Source organism: Cydia splendana, chromosome 10 (genome assembly GCF_910591565.1).
Source record: "Cydia splendana chromosome 10, ilCydSple1.2, whole genome shotgun sequence".
Taxonomy (NCBI): Eukaryota; Metazoa; Arthropoda; class Insecta; order Lepidoptera; family Tortricidae; genus Cydia; species Cydia splendana.
This window is the reverse complement of record NC_085969.1, coordinates 1,815,881-1,835,968: the sequence shown is the minus strand read 5'-3', so window position 1 is coordinate 1,835,968 and position 20,088 is coordinate 1,815,881. Positions and strand designations below refer to the sequence as shown.

At 39.0% G+C, this 20,088-nt stretch overlaps 2 protein-coding genes across 2 annotated transcripts in view; one reads left to right on the top strand and one right to left on the bottom strand.

Moving 5' to 3' along the window:
• Window positions 1–20,088, bottom strand: part of LOC134794115 (syntaxin-binding protein 5-like) — a 346,598-nt gene that overhangs the window by 53,669 nt on the left and 272,841 nt on the right. The gene's annotated exons all lie outside the window — the stretch shown is intronic.
• LOC134794112 (basic juvenile hormone-suppressible protein 1-like) lies at window positions 4,872–8,727 on the top strand. Its single transcript, XM_063765819.1, has 5 exons — window positions 4,872–4,937; window positions 5,534–5,667; window positions 6,179–7,009; window positions 7,402–7,547; window positions 7,729–8,727. Exons 1-5 carry the CDS (start codon window positions 4,907–4,909, stop codon window positions 8,675–8,677), a joined length of 2,091 nt encoding a protein of 696 aa, XP_063621889.1. The 5' UTR covers window positions 4,872–4,906; the 3' UTR covers window positions 8,678–8,727.

Below are 20,088 nucleotides of genomic sequence, written 5' to 3'. Positions count from 1 at the left end.
AGAAAAAAGTGTCCCCAGTTTTTCATACAAAATTTGGGTGTCAGTTTTGTAACGGTCCATACAAAATGTATGTGAAAATGCGTTTCAAAACTGTAATTTTTTTTGGGACACTCTTTTTCTTTTTAAATCGATAGTCCTCGTGATTCTGAGTAGAAATAACCCAAAAGTTGATGGAATTTCGAAAAAAAGTAAATGGTACACTTTCAAGTGAAAATGCCCTTAAACACGAAACTACGTTTAGAATCTACACAAAAAAACCCCAACTTGTAAAAAAGTATCCGCGCAGAGCTCAAAGATAGTCCCATTACAAAGAGTGCAATTCACGCGTAATGCGATAGAGGCTGCGCCTTTGTCACTCGCTATTAGGGCTGGCAACGACACAACATTTATCCCTACTAAATACTAGTACTCAGTACTTTTTTTTTTTAAGAATGGCCGAAGACTGCTCAAAACCGGGAAGAATGGAAAAAACGGGAGGAGGCCTTTGCCCAGCAGTGGGACACAACAGGCTCTCAATAATAAATACTAGTACTAGTAGCACTGTCATTAGGTATACCTTGCGATTATCTAGAAGCTTCATAAGCTTAAAAAATTAAAAATAAAGAATACTTTCTTCGTTGAGTCATTATCACAGCGAACTCACAATGATCTTGATTGCCATAAAGGACTTATGTGGCAATAGGGTCTATCTACTGGCACATAAGTCCTTTGTGGCAATGTCTACTATTTTGACCAGTTTAGACCGCTCGGCCACTCGGGTCACAGCAGCATGGGTCCAATTTTTCTATCATATATCCAATTTCAATTTTAAGTAGAGGGCGCCATATGCCCTTAAGAAATTGCTTAAAGGAGGGAAAAATTTACCCATGCCGTCATCTGTTGCAAACAGAGGACGCTGGTTCGATTAGAGCCTCAGACACTGAAGGCCTTGGTCACTTTTTCTTTCGTAAGTACATATATGACATTTATTTCAGTTTATGAAGACTATTTTTTGACGCTCAGGGGTGAAATATCTAGTGACTTTATTTAAGGATGCTTAGTAAGTGGCAAAAGCTAGTCAATGATATAAAAATTAGAGTCGATAACCCTACCAGAGCTCCAGCAGCAAAGCGCTACCACTACAAAGAGTCTGACAATGCAAGTGAATTCGGGCTTGAGATTGACCTACTTCAACAAACTGCCGTACATATGTAGTGGCTAATTATTTTCCATCGTATTTTCACGGAAACGTACGAACGTGTCTTGCTATTTCAGTCAGTCTCGGTACAAAAAGTACTGAGGTTGACTGAAGTAACATGACAAATACGAACGTTTCCGGGAAAATTCTATGGAAAACAATTATGCACTATATCTGAACTGGTAACACGGCCTACTTGTTAACGCCACAGTTTCTTTTAACTGTTCGCTGACAATTAGATTAACCTAGTCGGTAGTAAACCTGCCTACGAAGGAGGACGTCCCGGGTTCGAATCCTGGTAATAAAGAACATTTATGTTTATAGTAATGGATGTTTTCCAGTTATACTATATCGAAGGCCGACCGAACAGACTTTAGGTTACTTTTCGCTCATGTCGTCTCAGATATGGGTGAATATGGTATCGATGCATTCAGTGTAATGCCTTGAACATATGAGATGACAAGCGCGAAAGTGGTGGGGGTAGTTGCTGTGACGTCATAAAGTCGGCAGTACAAACTTTTTATTTATTTTCTTTTAAACATACCATGTGGGGTACCAAATGAAAGTATTTGTGAGTAGATCACAAATATATAACATAGGTACTGCACCATCTACGTGGTGAACCTCTCTGCCCTAGTTCAAGGAATTGACATTGTCAGGTGACAATAGTTAAGAGGGTGAAATAGGCACCAGTGCCCTGTTTATCAAGCGTTTGTAACTTGTAATACAAGTGGAAGTCCCTTTCTAACAAGAGCTGTCAAAAAGGGACTTCCACTTGTATTGCAAGTTACATTTTGATAAACAGGGCACAGGTCCTACAATTAATGTACAGTCACCACACGCGGATATTATGCCATTTATTGCTTGCTAAATTGGAAATTCTATAGCGTAAGTATTGAACAACCAATTTAGCTAGGACCCTAAATGGCGCAACAATCGCGGAGCGTGATGGTACGTGACCACTTTGAGGTAGGTCGTTAAGTTACATTTGGCGTTTTCTAGAAACGATAGTGTCGATAGTCACTTGGTCTGGCCCACACGGCACGCAATCGGGAAAAAACGCAAGTGAGTGAGAGAGCAAAACATAAGTACAACCCATTTTATTATGTTTATAAAAGATGCACATGCATTATAAAAGATGATTTTGTAATATGTGACCATAGGGGTGAATGTGTAGGTCACACTGAACAACTTTTACTATGCATCTAACCCCGAAACACCTACGTACGATATGATGTAGATCAGTGGTGGGCAAACTTTCTTCATGGCGGGCCAGAAAGTTTAGGATATTTAAGTGGAGGGCCAGATTGTAGCCAAATTTATTTTGATTTGCGATAATCGTGGGCCAATGCCATATACTAATTATTTCATAGGACCGGCGGCGGGCCGGATAAAATCCATTCGCGGGCCGAGATGGCCCGCGGGCCGTACTTTGCCCACCACTGATGTAGATACATGATTCAGTATCACTGATTTTCTACTTTATTCAAAATTAAACCCTGTTTATGTTATTGGTATTAAACAGGATCCAAAAACATTAGGTAAGTATTAAGAAATTGATAAGTGAGTATTTTACTTATCTAATTAAAACATTTCGAATATAATAATAATAAGATAACCTCTACAATGTTAACAGGTGATAATTCATCTCCAAAATAAACAAAAAATACTTAAGGTGGTGGTACTAGTGCTCGACATGCTAATGCCCAATAGATGACATCCTGCTGTCACCTGTATTGACAATGACTTAACACATTCAACACCAAGAACCCGACTGTCGGGTACACTGTTCGTAGCGACTACGCGCTACATACGACGAAACCGTGGCTACGCGCTACGAGCGTAACCCGTAGCACTTAGTGGTATTGAATGTGTTAAGTTTCAAGATGACATATACTGGGACCGCGTCGAGCACCAGTACCACCACCTTACTTAACCAACTTTAAAAAATAATGTGAAATACAACGTTTTAAGTTTTATATCCGTCTATATTATCCTTAGCTTATCTATTCTCTATAAAATGAATTTATAAAAAATACAAAGGAAAATACTTCAAAATTAAACGTAACAAATGTTGATTTAAAAACATTGGGTAATTTTTATAAATTTTCTAAAAAGTCTAACGTTATTGTAGTTATCTACTACCTATAATCAGTGTTGTGAATAATGGTGACATTCCATTTCTAACCGCAGCTGCACTACCGGTACTGAACGCGTCGCTGTCATTGTCAATTTCCATAGTAAAATTGACATTATTGCAGCTGCAGTTAGACATGGAATGTCACCATAACGCTTATTTTTAAGCTTAGAGACACGAGCCCTCAAGTCTTGAAGATTCGACTATATTTGAGAATTGTATTTATTTATTTTACGCGTATGGATGTAAGAAATCGTCTTTGCCGCCTTCGAGTCTTTAAGCCTCGACATGAGCGTAATTCACAACACTACCTATAATAGGTAGGTAGTGTTGTGTTGTGTTAAAAGAAAACCAACGAAGATGTTTTACGCATAGTAGGAGAGAGGAGGAGTTTGTTAAGAACTATAGATAATAGAAGAGGAAAGATGCTTGGGCACCTGATACGACACGACGAATTTATTAAAAACATCATAGCAAGCATAGTTGAAGCAAACAGGAAGAAGGGAAGACCAAGGAGAGCGTACATGGATCAAATAAACGAAAAGATCAACGTCGTGTCGTATCAGGCTGTCAAAGAGAAGGCAGAGGACCGCCAAACATGGAAATTGCTCGACCGACAAGAGTCATACTCTTAAATATATGATGATGATGAGTGTTCTGTTCAACACAGTGAGGTAGTGTCATGGTCATTATAAACGTCATATTCGTATTTTCATATAAATTCGACATTATGGATGACATTGCCACACTTCAACATTGGCCCGACTCTACTTTCAGCACCTTGCTGACATGTTTATTGTTTAGGTATGTTGTGTTTTGTCTTGTCTAGAAATATTATTGCCTATAATATTAAATATTAAACTTTACAAAAACAAAGTTACTTTACAATAACATAATAGAAGGAAAGATTGCAGGCAAGAGAGGAAGGGGAAGGCCGAGGATAAGCTACATAACACAAATAAAAGAAAAGGTAGCTATGTCGTATAAGGAAATCAAGGAGGCGGCTCTAGTCTGGATAGAGTCAAATGGAGAGAGCTACACCGAGAAGAGTCTGAACTCTTAAATTTACGAACAAAAACAAAAGAAATCTCTAGAATCCTTCATTTAAAGTGACCTGATTGACCCATTTCACTCCAATGTCATACTTCATTGAAAAATATTGAAGGGCATAGTCCGGAGCCTTTTTAGATATCGAAAACTATTTACAACCGTATTACAATACAATAAGGTGTATATTTTAAAAAGCATAGTTTTTTAATCATCTAATTAAAATTATATTTTCACTTAACACAGCGGTTATCACTGATCCAAGAGCAATATTTTTGTTTACACAACTTTCGACGAAAACAACGCATGTTTTTGAGATAGCGCCCAAGATTCTACTTAAAGAGAACTTATTTGTTTATATTAATTTGTTCGAAAGTGAACTTTGTGTATACAATCTTAAGGTACAATTTCAAAGAAGTATATCACAAGAAAATCAGCTGTTTTAAAAGTATCTACTAGTGAAACAAAGATGGCCGAATGCAAGCAGTTAAAAGACTAGTGATTGTGCAGTCGAATCTAGTTGTTCAGTCAGTGGCCGTAGAACCATGAGCTTCGTCATTGGAAAAGATAAGCTGCGTAAGTTTTTTTAAATTAATATTTTAGAAAACATACCTGCTCTTGTTGCTTCAATGTTTGTAAATTCAAACTCGCTAATTAATTTAATATTTTTTAAGTTAATAGAAATAAATAAGTAACGCTGAACGCTTTAATTAAAAATCGAGTTTTCAATTTCTCCAATGCAAGAAAAAAATTAAAGTTTACCTTGATGCCATTAAAATAAAGATAATTTATTAGGCTCGATGGTAAAAAACTATTTTGTATTGTTAAGACGTATTCTGATTGGAATAACCGGTTAAACATTTGATCTGATTTTGCTGCGCTTTGTTTTCTCGTAAACTTTTTTGTGTTTTAAAGTGCATATTGAACACTAAATATGTATTGAACATTAACACCGTACCCTACCAGCAAAGAAAATTTTGCAGCTTTTTTGCTATATAACAAGAAAGAGGTTTTGATGAACACGTTTCAACCTTGTCTGTAATGTTGTTGTTGGCCTATGGTACTCCAGAGGTGCAAAGGGCCTTCACAAGCTCTGGCGCGAGCCTTCCTATCTTCAGCGACCCTTCTGGCCTCGCTTCAGCTCAACTGTAATAAAGAATTGTTAATTCCAGAATCAGCGAGCATGGAGATGAGGCAGCAGGTGATGCTGCGGCTGCTGGACCACATCCTGCAGCCGTCGGTGTTCGAGGACGTCAGGAGCGTCGCCAACACCTGGAAGCTGGAGCAGAACCAGCAGGTCTTCTTGGTGAGTGAAGAGTAGCGTTCCAGAATTATGTTTCTCCTAGTAACAGTTCTATGGAACTCATCTGCCAAAATACTTTGTATACATGTTCATTTGTAAATGCTTCATGCAAAGCGGTTATTACTATCAGCGTCAAAAGTCGAACCAAATTGATCGGAGATCATCATCATTCAATTTAAGAGCTGGGCTCTTGTCGGTGCAGCGTGATGAAGTTGTGTGCCCACTTTGGTCGGTCCAAAACCAGCCCTTTATTGCCCTGGTACGACACGGCCCCTACATGCTCCTTTACTTGGCTCATATAACTTTTTCTTGGTCTTCCCCTCCCTCTACTTCCATTTATTATCCCTTCTATGATGTTTCTGATCGGAGATATTATTGATAGGTAATATGTTGATTTTGGGTCAAGCAACTAGGACAGAGCTGGTATTACTACACGGACCACTCAACTTCGTGGCTTTTATTATTACGACTAAACAAATTATAAATTTCAAGCTTATAATCTCAATATTTTCAGAAATCAGACGTAGTGGATGCTTTCCTGGAAGTTTACCAATCTGGCATGCTGCCGCGCGCTGAGGTCTTCGTAGAATCCAACTCCAAACACGTCCAAGAAGCCATTAAAGTCTTCCATCTCTTCTACTACGCCAAAGACTGGGACGTGTTTCTCAACGTCGCTTGCTGGCTCCGCGAACGCATCAACCCTGGAATGTTCGTCTATGCCCTCACGGCTTCCATGTTCCACAATCCCGAAGGCCGTGGGATCTTGCTCCCCGCCCCCTACGAGATCTACCCCTACTTCTTCGTAAACTCAGACGTAATCAACAAAGCCTTCACACTGAAAATGACGAATGCTCAAGTGGAAACTGCCTTCGCTGATTACTGGAAAATTAAAACCGAAAAGAACGTCGTTTCTATCGATTCGCGTACTACTCTTCGTTATACGCTCTCTGTAGATGACGTCCTGAGTTATTTCACGGAGGACATCGATTTGAACACCTATATGCTCTACTTGCATATGCTTTACCCTTATTGGCTCACTGGTGAGGGTTACAGCGTTGAAAAGGAGCGAAGAGGCGAAGTTGTTATGTATACGTGTCAGCAGCTACTAGCTCGCATGAGGCTCGAACGACTCTCGCACGGTATGAGGGATATTCAGCCCATCAGCTGGGATGAAACTCTGAAGACCGGCTACTGGCCTAAGATCCGTCTGCACACTGGGGACGAGATGCCCGCTCGTTCGAATGACACTAAGATCGTCCACGAATACACCGTGAAGACGAAGGAGGCTGTCGAGGACTTTGAGAAGCTACTGCGCTTAGCTGTCATCAAAGGACAATACGAACTGGTAGGTATTTTTTATTAAATCCTACCGATTCTTTAAGATCGTACGCCAAAATCAAGCATGACATGCATACATATATCATAATCAGAAATACCCATCTCGAGACTTGTTTAACTAAGATGATTTTTCTAATATCATCATGATGGTTTCAATATAGACCTCCTCATCGTTTTCGATGACGGTGACGGTGTGTTCAATATCGGTGTGATGAAGGTATTAAGCTTTAGATAGTACAGGCAGGTATGTCCTAAATACTTGTAATTCATCAGTATCGTTTTAGGTAAGTACTCACTTAAAAATGTTACAGTCAACCAATGGACAAAAGGAAGCCACATTTATAATTCAAACAGCTATCAAGAAATAAAAGCATAAAGCAATTTTTTGTCTCATTTCAGCGTGATGGTACCGTCGTACCATTGAGGAAACCCCAAGATGTTGAAAACCTCGGCCGATTGTTGTGGACGCTGCAGAACCCGGGCGGCGCTTACTTCACCAACTTGTCCAAAAACCTGCTCACCTATGCTACATACAACATTAACAAGTAAAGACCCAAAAATCCAAGTGTTTTTCCTAAAGCAATAAGCCTCTTTTATGAACTTTTTAAATATTTTTCCTTTTTTTCTTCCCTTTTGGAGCATATTGCTTTATTTTCACGGCACACGATTTTAACAATACATAATTAATCATCGGACTGATTGAAAATATGTTTCAACAATTTTCAGGCACACCTACGTCCCAACAGCCACGGACATGTACTCGACCTCCCTGCGTGATCCTGCTTTCTGGAGGGTCCTGAAACGCAAGCTTGAAGTTTTCCAGCTCTTTAAAAAGCAGTTGCCGAAATACACGCGCGAAGAGTTAAACTTCCCTGGAGTGAAGGTCGAAGGTGTTTCCACTACGGAGCTGGTCACCTTTATTGATACGTACGACATGGACATCACTAACGCAGTGTACTTAAACGAGACTGAAGTTCGTAACAAGAAGTCCGATTTCTTATTCGTCGCGCGGCAGAGGCGGTTAAACAACCACCCATTCAAGGTCACCATCGCCGTGTCTTCTGTTAAACCTGTGGACGCTGTTGTCAGGGTCTTCCTTGGTCCTAAATACGACGTCTTGGGCCGCATTACTGACGTCAACGACAAGCGCATGGACATGATAGAGATCGACACCTTCCTATACAAGCTGAAGTCTGGAAAGAACTCAATTGTACGCAATTCCACCGAGTTCCAGGGTGTGATTGAGGATAGGCCTTGGACGCGTCCTATGTGGGATGCTTCCGTGAAGGACGCTTGTAAGATTGACGAGAATTGGTGGTGGAAGGCTCGCACCGGCTTTCCTCATCGCCTTCTCCTGCCTTTGGGTACCACTGGCGGTATGGAACTCCAGCTATTCGTGGTTGTTACACCAGTTCACACCGGTTACAACTTGCCCATAGTGGACATGCATGTCATGAACGAGCGTCGGTCAGGCCGCTGGAGCACCGGCTTCGATGAGATGCCGCTTGGCTTCCCGTTCGACCGCGTCATCGACCCTACCCAATTCTTCACTGACAACATGAAGTTCGTCGATGTGCTGGTATACCACAAGGAGGTGGAGTTGCCTAAGGATTGGGAAACGACCGCCGAGCGCCGTGATGACCTGTCTGTGTTAGACAAGGATCTGCTTGTGTAAATGTGCATTCATATTTGATAAAGAAATATATATTTGGATTGATATCTCTCGATTGGACTTTATTTTCAAAGGTTTAGCTACAAATTCCAGCTACCTACCTGTTTTAAAAATAGATAACCTGTTATTTTTAACTTTTGAATTACAAACTAGACAACAATATTTTTTTCACTTTTAATTAAAATCTTCCAACTTTCAGACTAATTATTCTATTTCGCAGACCGTTTAAATTATATCTAACAGGGACCAAGATGAATAAATAAGAGATTCACAGGGCCAAGGTACGTAAATAGAAACAGGCAAAGGGACCAGTCCCTCGCTCGTCGAGTTTAAGCAAATATTTAGTGTCCCTTTGAAGTATCAACGACCCTTCCACGCCGTCCCGTAAAGGATTAAGTTCACTGGTTTTTGTGAAACATCTGTCATTGTCACGAGAAAAAGATCTGACGCAGATTAAGTCTTTATAAAGCGCTACCATTAAGGACTGCGAAAACCTGTGCTGTTATTGACAACGTTTTGTTGCTTGCTTCAAACAATCCAGTTTAAGATTACATCGAGATCCTTGATAAATGTATGAATGGAGCTTCTACTTTTACTGGTTTAACAGTGACGATGCTTTTGCAAAGCGATAGGAAGAACGGTCCAGAAGTTATCTCCCGAAATGTTTTGATAAACGAACACCGGCTGCGGAGGATTGCGAGTATTGCGACTGTCTCTTTGAGATTTATCGGTTATTGTCCAAACAATATGGCTGCGGGCGTACAGAGAGAGCCGACTGAGCTGTTGCTGTATCTAATCGTCGGAATTAATTCTGTTTCAGTTCGTCTGACTAAACTTCCTTTGAGATATCGCTGTTTGACTGAGGCTGTTGATGACTTAAGCCTTTGACAACATACATTCTGAGCAGAAAATAGTTTAAAATTTTGGGCAAAGATTCTGCTGAATTTTCAAGCATATTGCAATTTAGTTTCACTGGAGAAAACCGCCAAGAATTTCAAAAACCCTGAACAATGGTTCTGCTTAATTCTGAAATTAGTTTTTTTGGAAAAGAATCGAATGTTAGTGATAATAAATTTCGTAAATCGAACTGTTTAGTAATTATATGTAGGTACTCAATAGTCAGCAGGTTCAAAAAATTACTTAGAGCAACATACACGCGGTATGCGTTATTTAACTATTCATAACAAAACATTCCATTATTTATTTTACTAAAATATTCGAATGAAATATTTAGTTAACAAGGTTTTATTCGAAAACACCAATTAAAGTCGTCTGCTCGTTTGCTGACTATCACATAAAAAAAAGTATTCATATTCAACATGGTTTCATATTTCGTTTCAGAAAAAAATATATCGAACACGTTCGATATTGGACCTATTAGTCATGGTGGCATAGGTATAGCGAACATCGAAATTCAAGCATCGTCTATCTTCATCTCTATCGCTCTTGCCTAATTGGAGTGATAGAAATGGAGATAGACGAATTTCGAAGCATGCTCCGTAGAATTTATGAATAGGTTAGTTAGGCCTGTATCGATGACAGTGATTGGGCGTTTGTTTGGGAAAGGTAGACTAGTTTCAGCTGTAGGCAATACCAGCTTACCACATATAACAGTCGTAACAGCCGTTAAAAACCAGTTTAAATATGGAACTTGCTGCGCGGGAATACGGTTAATAATTGAATGAACTTTCCAATAGATTTACGACATTCTTGTGTGGAGGAGCAGATTTGCCCACAGGCTTTGCTATTAGTGAATATTCTGAAATATGATAGCAATTACATACGATATCAATGCGTAGCGCCCGAACTAATGTAATTACTTCTGTAGTCTAGACACTCTAAATGACGTGAGTAATATAAACCTCCACAAGGTTAACAAGGGTAAGCATGGGGGTGCAAATTCATTTTGCCATTAAATGCAAGTAGCTAATAGTACTTATCAATATGTAAAAAACCGACCAATTGGGACTCGCGCATGGAGGGTTCCGTACCATTACGCAAAAAACGGCAATAAAATCACGTTTGTTATATGGGAGCCACACTTAAATATTTATTTTAATATTTCTTGTTATAGCGACAACAGAAATAGGGTTATTGCGTCAGTTTACCGTCCAGTGTCAGTTTCCGTCCACTTGACTGATTAGCAAATAAAATAATACATTTCATTTTTAATTTGCTACTTGCGAAATATAATTTTTATGTAGAGATAAATTGTTCAGATATTAAGGATTGCAATAGATCCAAATTTGTGCTGCAATGAAGGTGTATATTAACATTTCGTCAAGTGGACGAAAACTAGAGCCGGACGAAAACTAGCGCAATGGCCCTATTATCTGTGAAAATTTCAACTATTACGGTTCATGAGATACAGCCTGGTGAAAAACAGACGGACAAAGGAGTCTGTAGTAGTAGTAGGGTCCCGTTTTTACCCTTTGGGTACGGAACCCTAAAAAGGCACTATGTGAAGGCCAGCCACACTTATCCATAATTCTATATTGACCTCTATGAATTTATGAAACAACTCCAAACTTTACCAATTACATGCTAAGTGGAACAGTGGAATTTTAGGGAGGAGAATTTAAATTAAACGCAGCACGGGCCCCAAATTAAACGCAGCACGGGCCCCAATGTGTGCCGTGCGACCCGCCCATACCACAATAAAGTGAATAAGAGCTGAAATTGTAACTGAAATACAGATTTTCATTGTCCTATTTGAATATTTTTTTACTTAAGTATAGTTAAATTGTTTTTGCGTAGGGTGATCAATTACAGTATAATAGTGGTGTACCTAATCATAATTTTAATTTAATCGTATGGCAAGATTCGAGTCGCTTAAAGTATTAGAAGTATTCGAACTGAGCATGGACGCTGTGCCGATTATATGTTCAAGTGCGGGTGGCGAGACTCGCCAGAGTGTGACTGCGGAGCTCCAAAGCAGACTATCCACCACATAACAGTCGACTGCCCTAAGAGAAAGTTTATTGGTAACCATGAAGACTTGCTCGCTCCTAGTGAAGACGCAGCCCTATGGGCCAAGACATTGGATATAGTTCTTTAATTCTTTATTACTTTCTAATACTTTAAGCGACCTAATCATATATATAGTGTTTTTAAATCCAGTATTTGTCGGTATTATTTTATGTAAAAACTAAAACCAGTGAAAAAACTAGATCAAAGTTGTTTATCTATAACAACTTTGATCTAGTTTTTTTTAATATGCAATTTAAAGCTTGTAAAATATTCATTCCGCACAAAAAACCTATTACCACTAAACTAATTTGTAACTAATAAGTTCCCCAACATTACAAGACATCTGAATCTGACGTAAGTAAGCGTGCGACTGACGCTCAAGTATTCACCGTCCCGTCACGACGGGCCGCAATTTAAAGCATGTAAAATACTGATTCCGGAAAAAAACCTGTTATCACTAAACTATAATAGCCTCCTCCTCCTCTTCGCGTCGGTTTCCTCAATGCTGAGGGTTGTGACCATCTCGTCGAAATAGTTTTGTCCGGACCACTCGGCGCCATACACTTCTATCTATATGGTGTCGAGGGTGGTGCGGACCTGGTCAGTCCAACGTATCGGGCTTCTGCCCCTAGGTCTGTTTCCTTCCACTTTGTCAGTGACCACTAATTTTTCGAGATTATCGCTGCTTTTCCTGGCTATGTGTCGGAAGTATCCTTACAGAATAAAAGCCTACCTACCGCAAAAAAAAATGAAAATCGAAATCCTCTGTAATCACTAAACTAATAGAACCCAACGACCCCAACATTACAAGACATCTGACGTTTCCTTTTTCCAAGCGTGCGACTGACACTCCAATATTTGCCGTCCCGTCACGACGGGCCGCAATTAACCACGTATCGCAATCTGTCGTCTTATCCGACGGTCGGAAATTGATCGCCGACGGCAGGACGTCAGAGCCAGCTTATAGACTATAGTGTAAGGGGTGAGCAAGCCGGTAAACTCATGGTCTAATAAAACATGGTCTTCCATTCCCAGAGTGACACGGGCCTACGTCACAATAACATTGCCACTTTATTTCAACATAACATGTTACATGCGGTTACCTGTCTAATTCAAACGCTCCTCTCAATATTCAATAATTTAATTATTTAAACATACATTCCATAATCTAATTAAGTGTTAAATAATTCACATATAGTTATACGTTAAACTTACATATAAAACAAGGAAAAATATGGCCCCTCATGTGGCAAAAGTGGCAGTAAATGCGGCGGCCGTTACAAGGTTGGTGGACACTATTTCAAATTTAAAAATTGAGATCTGTGACATGAAAAAACAGATAAAGGGCTGTTATGACATTATACAAGATCAGCAAAAATTACTTACATGCCAAAACGGATATATCCAACACATACTGCGCACTGTCACACACAACAACACAGAACGGCCAGACGATGTCCCGTATGATCTACTCAATGACTCCGGTCCTCAGGGTTTTATATGCATGGGTGACGATCTAACAGTCGCATCAGAGACCGTGGTGTCGGCGTCAACTGTTCCAGTGAGTCCCGTGTCTGATAGCTCTGTGACCATGAGCCCAGCGACTTCAAGCCCTGTGCCATCCGCCCCTATGACAGCTGACGTGATTACGAAAAAACTTTCACCCGTCGCTGACGTCGTTGAAAAGCGTAGCAGTCGCTCGCGTCGGTATGCTGCCAAAGTCAAGACCTCACAAGGTCAAAAGGGCCCTCTAGGTGTCAACAGCGTAGCTGATTCTGTGCCACCTGCAGCGCCACTTGCACCTGCTAATTCTGGGCTACCCGCAACGCCACTTGCACCTGCTAATCCGCCCCAAGCTCCGGGCACCAGCGGCCTGCGCGCAGCGGCGCCCAGGGTTGTTAGTCTGCACGTCTATAACCTCAGCGAAGATACCACCGCTGAGGACGTCGTCCACCACGTCCAGACACAGATGGAGATCCCAGAACCAATGTGCCAACAACTGGTTGTCACCCGGGGTAACTACACGTCGTTCCGCTTGGACGTGCCGGCTGATAAGGTGAAGGTCGCGAGGAGTACGGGTAATTGGCCGGACGGTGTTAAGGTACGCTTTTTCAATGTGGTGCAGCCAAAAAACCCCAAGGCACAACAAAGCGCATTGACTACCAAATAGCACACAAATTTATTGTTATTCACCAAAATGTAAGATCTGTTTGCAGTAAAACATCACTACTAGAACTGTTAATGTGTAACACACGACCAGATGTACTAGGTTTAAGTGAAATTTGGTGTCGTAAAAATGAGATTGAACGCGTAAAGTTATGTGGGTATGCACTTGCAAACTGCTACTGTCGAACGCGCGCCGACGCCCATGGTGGGGTATCGCTATTTATCCGAGACGGGTTGCACTATAAAAAACGCAACGACCTGCATAGCCTATGCGTTCAATATCACATTGAATTTACGGCTATTGAAATTCCTCGTAATAAGTTGATTATTATTGTATTATATCGAACATGTAATGGTAATTTTGACATTTATTTAGAACATTTAGAATTATTATTGTCTAAAATTTCTGACGAAAATAAAAAGTTTCTTATAATTGGCGATCATAATGTAGATTATAACTCGGACAATAGATTAAGGCAGCAGGTCGATGACGTACTTAACAGCTACGGCTGCGAAAACACTGTGACGTTTCCGACTCGCGTAACCGCTGACTCCGCGACATCCATTGACTGCGGAATAACGAATTGTACTCGCGAACTCCTTAGTGTATCGTCAGTGGACACCGCCATTAGCGATCACAACGCGCAACAGTTTGTTTTCACTATTGAACGAGGACTACAAAATACCAAACCAAATGACATAATTGAACGCCGGCTATTTAATCATGAATCAATTTATTCATTCTTTTGGGACATTTCTAATTATAATTTTGACTTTATATATGATAATACTATTGACATCGAGTGCAAATTTGATAAATTATTTAATATTTTGTCATTCTATATAAATTTACATTTCCCGGTTAAACAGATGCGGCTAAAAAAGAAAAAATCCGTTCCATGGGCATCTGACAAGTTGTGTGAATATATCCAAAAGCACAGGGATCTTCATGAGATACGACGACAATATCCTGATAACCAGCTGATATCTGACTGCATTGATCACTACTCCCAATTAATAAAATCTGAAACACTAAGAGCTCGGCGGTCATTTATCGAAAACAGACTGGGGAAAAGTAAAAATCCATCAAAAGAAATCTGGAAAGTCGTAAACGAAGAGATAGGATTAAAAACAAAACCCCAAGTGATTTCGTTAAAAAAACAGGATACAAATGCCGTAATACCTCATGAAGAAATCCCAAATGAATTTAATTCGCATTTTCTTAATATTGCTACAAAATACGTAATAAATAGCGATGAGTCACTGTCCAAACGATATGTCAGTAAACACTTAACCAAATCTATTTTACGAAAATTCGAAGCCCCTGTAGTTACACGTGACCTCTTGGATAATACAATAAAATCAATGTTAAAGACCTGTACAACAATTGATGTTTATGACATGTCATTAAATATTATTTTAAGTATTTGGCCGATTATTGCGGATATTTTGGTGATTTTAATCAACTCCATGTTTCGAAGTGGTACGTACCCAAATGTGCTTAAAAATACTAGAGTCTGCCCGGTGTTTAAGGGTAAGGGAGAGAAGGATGACGTGAACAACTACCGACCAATAAGTATAGTACCCACGATCTCAAAGATAGTGGAGTCCATTTTATCTTCTAGCCTGATGGCATACATGGAAAAACACGACCTGCTCACTGATAACCAGTATGCGTATAGGCAAAAACGGTCAACTACAATGGCAGCACACAAAATAATTGACTCAATTATTACGGGCCTTGATGAGAAGCACAAGATGGCAGGCATACTGTGCGACTTATCAAAGGCGTTTGACGTTATAAACCACAAATTGCTATTAGCCAAGCTAAGTCTTTACGGAATTGAGGGTTATGCACACAAATTGTTCACGTCATTCTTGTCGGACCGTAGGCAGGTGGTGAAAATGTCCACGAATGGAAAATCACAAATCTCAGACACAGGCCACGTCAACTTGGGCATCCCTCAAGGGTCAGCGATCGGCAATACCTTATTTCTGTTATTTATTAACGATCTTCCGTCAGCAATAACGAGCGGCATACCAGTACTCTTCGCGGATGACACAACGGTAGTCGTGAGGGCCCAAACCCATGAACTGCTTGCTGAGAAAATCCGTGAGGCATGTGATCAGCTACAGTTGTGGTTTTCGTCGAATGGGTTGCTCTTGAATGTCGCGAAGTCAAACGTGATGATTTTTTCAGCTCGTGGCACTGCAGTACCTTCGTGTATTACAAACGGCCCAATGCCATTGTGTTCTGAGAGCAAATTCCTGGGCTTTACGGTTGACTCGAACCTTGGCTGGAAGTGTCATGTTGACCAATTATGCAATAGGTTGAGTAGTGCTGTCTTCGCCATCAAGAAACTACAGCCACTTATATCACGAAAAGCCCTGAAGGCTGTGTATTTTTCCCATTTTCATTCATTAATATCTTACGGGACGTTAATATGGGGAAATTCCACAGATTCAAAGCGAGTCTTGATACTTCAAAAACGGGCGGTTCGATTGCTAGCTGGAGTCCAAGCCAGACATTCGTGTAAGGAGCTATTCAAGCAAATCGGTATAATGACACACTACTCACTTTACATATTTCAAGTATTAATGTTTGTAAGAAATAATTTGCCAATGTTCAAACGTGTCGAGGTTGCGGGCAAACAGCTCCGATCCACGGGTAGACTACGCACAGTGCCGCGTCGCATGGCACTTTCAGTCAAAAATCCGAGGGTGATTGGACCAACGTACTATGAACGTCTACCTGCAAAATTGCGAACTGAACCATCTGACGAAACATTTGAACGCCAATTGAGACTCTTTTTATTGGATAATCCATTATATTCTGTAAATGAATATATGGAAATGACATGTAACACAATAAACTGAATGTAATTAATTTTTCTTTGACCTATATTTCATTTTTATTTTTATTTGACGATCATTATGACATATCCATGCTTACTGTATTGACATTGTTTTTACATTTTATATTATTTGACATTGTTAAAAAATTTTAGTTAATTAATTGATTGCTTATAATAGTTATAATGGTTTTTAAATTGTGTACTTATTGCTTGACATTTGTATAATTATAATCAATTCTTATTTTCCTACTTGACGATCATAATATAAATTCGTATAGATTAGTGTAAAATAATTTATATTGTAATTTCATATTATGAAATAAATAAATCTAAATCTAAATCTAAATCTAAATCATGGGTACATTATACCTATGGTTATTATGGTTAATAAGTTAAAATATTTCTTTATAATTTTATAATTTTCATTTATATGTATTTTAGCTTAAATTTTACAATAACACGTCATTTTTAATTACTCGTTAGCAATATATCTTCCGATTCACGAAAGAAATTTCAGACTTTCGGGTAATTCTGTTTATACTACTGGCAACACAGGATAGCGCTGTGCACATTTGACAATTCGGATCTAGATAACTTCATGCCCTGACCGTCATCCTTGTCGAACGCGTGTTAATTGTTATTTCCTTCTCGCTCAGTGTCAGCAGTCGCAGTGTTTTCCAAACTTTTCACGTCGTAAGCTTGGTAATTAATGTGTAACTGTGAATTAGTTTTTTAAACGTTTGTCTTGTATAGATAAATAAAGTTTAATTTAATACATTAGATTTGTTTTATTTTACTATGTTTCTACATGAATAACTTAAAATTAATGCCGTTATAATAATTTTCACCGTTGGTTAAAATTCTCCCACATTTCAAAGTTTGAGAACCTGTAAACAGCATGATGACGTAGGCACGTGTCAGTTAGGTCATACGCGAATCTCGGAATGGAGTACCAGGCGGAGTATATTATTATACCATGGGTAAACTTATGATTTCTTGATATTTATTTCCCAATTAATCATTTACGGAGCACACTTCGGATATTTTACGGCCAAACTGAAGAGCTATAATATCATATTTTTGTATATTTTCATCACACTGGCTCAGTAAATGTGGAATTGCACGCAGGTTTAGCGGGAGTTATAGAAAAAGCGTTCTCCCTAGGGAGTTATGAAGTTTCTAGTGCCAATGTAATTATCATTTTTTTGTCTTTATACTTAATTTTTGTATCGCAAGTGTGATGAAAAACATTGTGTGTAACTCGGGGCGTAATAATATTGCAAACTCGAGTCTATAAATCGCTCCGGCAAGCCGTCGCGATTTAACTTACTCTCGTTTGCAATATTCAACTTACGCCCCATGTTGCACAATGTACTATTTTCTTACGTAGAATTTTGAGGACTTTAAAGAGGCGATGGAAGTTTAATATAATAATAATATATAACTCCACGGCTGACTTCGGCCACGGCGACTGCTGTCAACTCCGTTGCTGTCGCTGGTGTGCTCGCAAGTGGCTGATGTAGCCGATCTTGTTAGTAAAAGTTCGCGGTCATTGCAGGCATGTGAGCACGGAAGTTTAAATCTTATTATTAGTATATATTATACCCTAGAAATTATAATTACTTATTTGAATGGAGTACATCAGACAGAAAATACTTTTGAAAAACGTTCCACAATGTAAACTTTTTAAGTAGGTAGAACTCTATTCAAAACTTAATACCTAAGTACTTTGTTTTTATTTTGGTTAAAGCAGACACACTTAGTTCTTGTGGCTGGTTTTATGATACCTAAGTACCTACTTTGTTTTTAGTATTGATCATAACAACAGAATACTCGTATTGTTAGAACTTAAGTAATATAATATTTGAACTTCTTGAACGATGAAACCAAGCAACAGTAAACAAATTGAAGTTTTTAGTCTTCTAATTTTAAATTTTAGTAAGTATTCAACAAAACAAAAGCATAAGAAGCTAACAAATAAGTATACCTAGTTCAAAATTCAGTGAATTTATGAAACCGCAAACCGCTTATCAAAAACTATAATATTATGTCCTGAATATTATAATAGCAACAATCTTTACTGAACATTGGATCTTATAAGGTTTAATTATTGTCAGCTAACAGTACGGACAGTTCCTACCTACATACAGGGTTACCATATGTAGGACGTCATCCTGACAAAAATCTTGACATCACCCTAAAATCCTTACATTTCCTGGACGGTCATAACTCCAAAAATCACCATCACCTCTGTATCTTCAAATTTTTTTATTCGCAACCATATGCTGTAACTAGAGCACAACCTTCTCTTTCCTCTAACCACCTCAAAACTTTTAGCTGCCCTCTAGTGGTTCGTTGAGGTTTCTTAAAACCCCTGACACTCGCCAAGTTTCCACGCATTCCCGATAAAGGACCAAAAGTCCTGAAATCCAGGCGAAATCCTGAAGTATGGCAAGCACACTTAAATACGGCAAAGTTCAATAAAGCTTTGCGGTTCCCTAAGTCCTTTCAAGTGAAGTTAGCAACATATAATTCGTAATAATTCAACTAAAGGAATAACTCAAAAGTTGCTGAATAAATCCGAGTCGACGATCGGAGTCTTTGAAAGGCGAAAAGTTAACGGAATGGGCGAGTTTGGCTTTTGATGGACGAAATTGTATCGAAGTGGGAGAATAAGGAGCCCCTTTTAGAAATGACTCTTGGGATTGTTACCAGACAGAGTTTGTTAGTTTCCATTTTGTTTATGCGGTATACGACTAGCTTATTTAAAGGTTTAAACAACTTGAGAGCCTATTAGTAAAATTATCAGAGCTGTGATTTAACACAGCTACAGCATGTATTTTTGATATGACCGCATATTCTCAGGGTAGTTAGTATATACCCTAATGATTAATGAACAAACTTCCACAGGTTTTACTAAAGAAATAAGAATTGTATTCTCCTTAAAAAAATCACCATGCAATGTATCACAACATTGTTTTTATTATTCAAAATGTCGCACTTAGGTACCTACTCACGCAACGTCATAACTGTTACAAGCATGTTACAAGTTATAATTAATATGTACGCAATACATTGCCGCAAGAAAACTTTTTTATGCATGAATTACGCTCTTGTATCTAAATTACTTCATTGACTTAGGAAATGTGCGTGTGTACAATAAAACGAATTTCATGTTTTATTTCCAATAACTTTCAAAATTCATAAGTAAAGACGCATTTCGGCCGCGTCACAACATATTTAGTAAGTAATTCTATTACGCTCTTGTATCTAAATTACTTCATTGACTTAGGAAATGTGCGTGTGTACAATAAAACGAATTTCATGTTTTATTTCCAATAACTTTCCAATTTCATACGTTAAAGACGCATTTCGGCCACGTCACAACATATTTAGTAAGTAATTCTATTACGCTCTTGTATC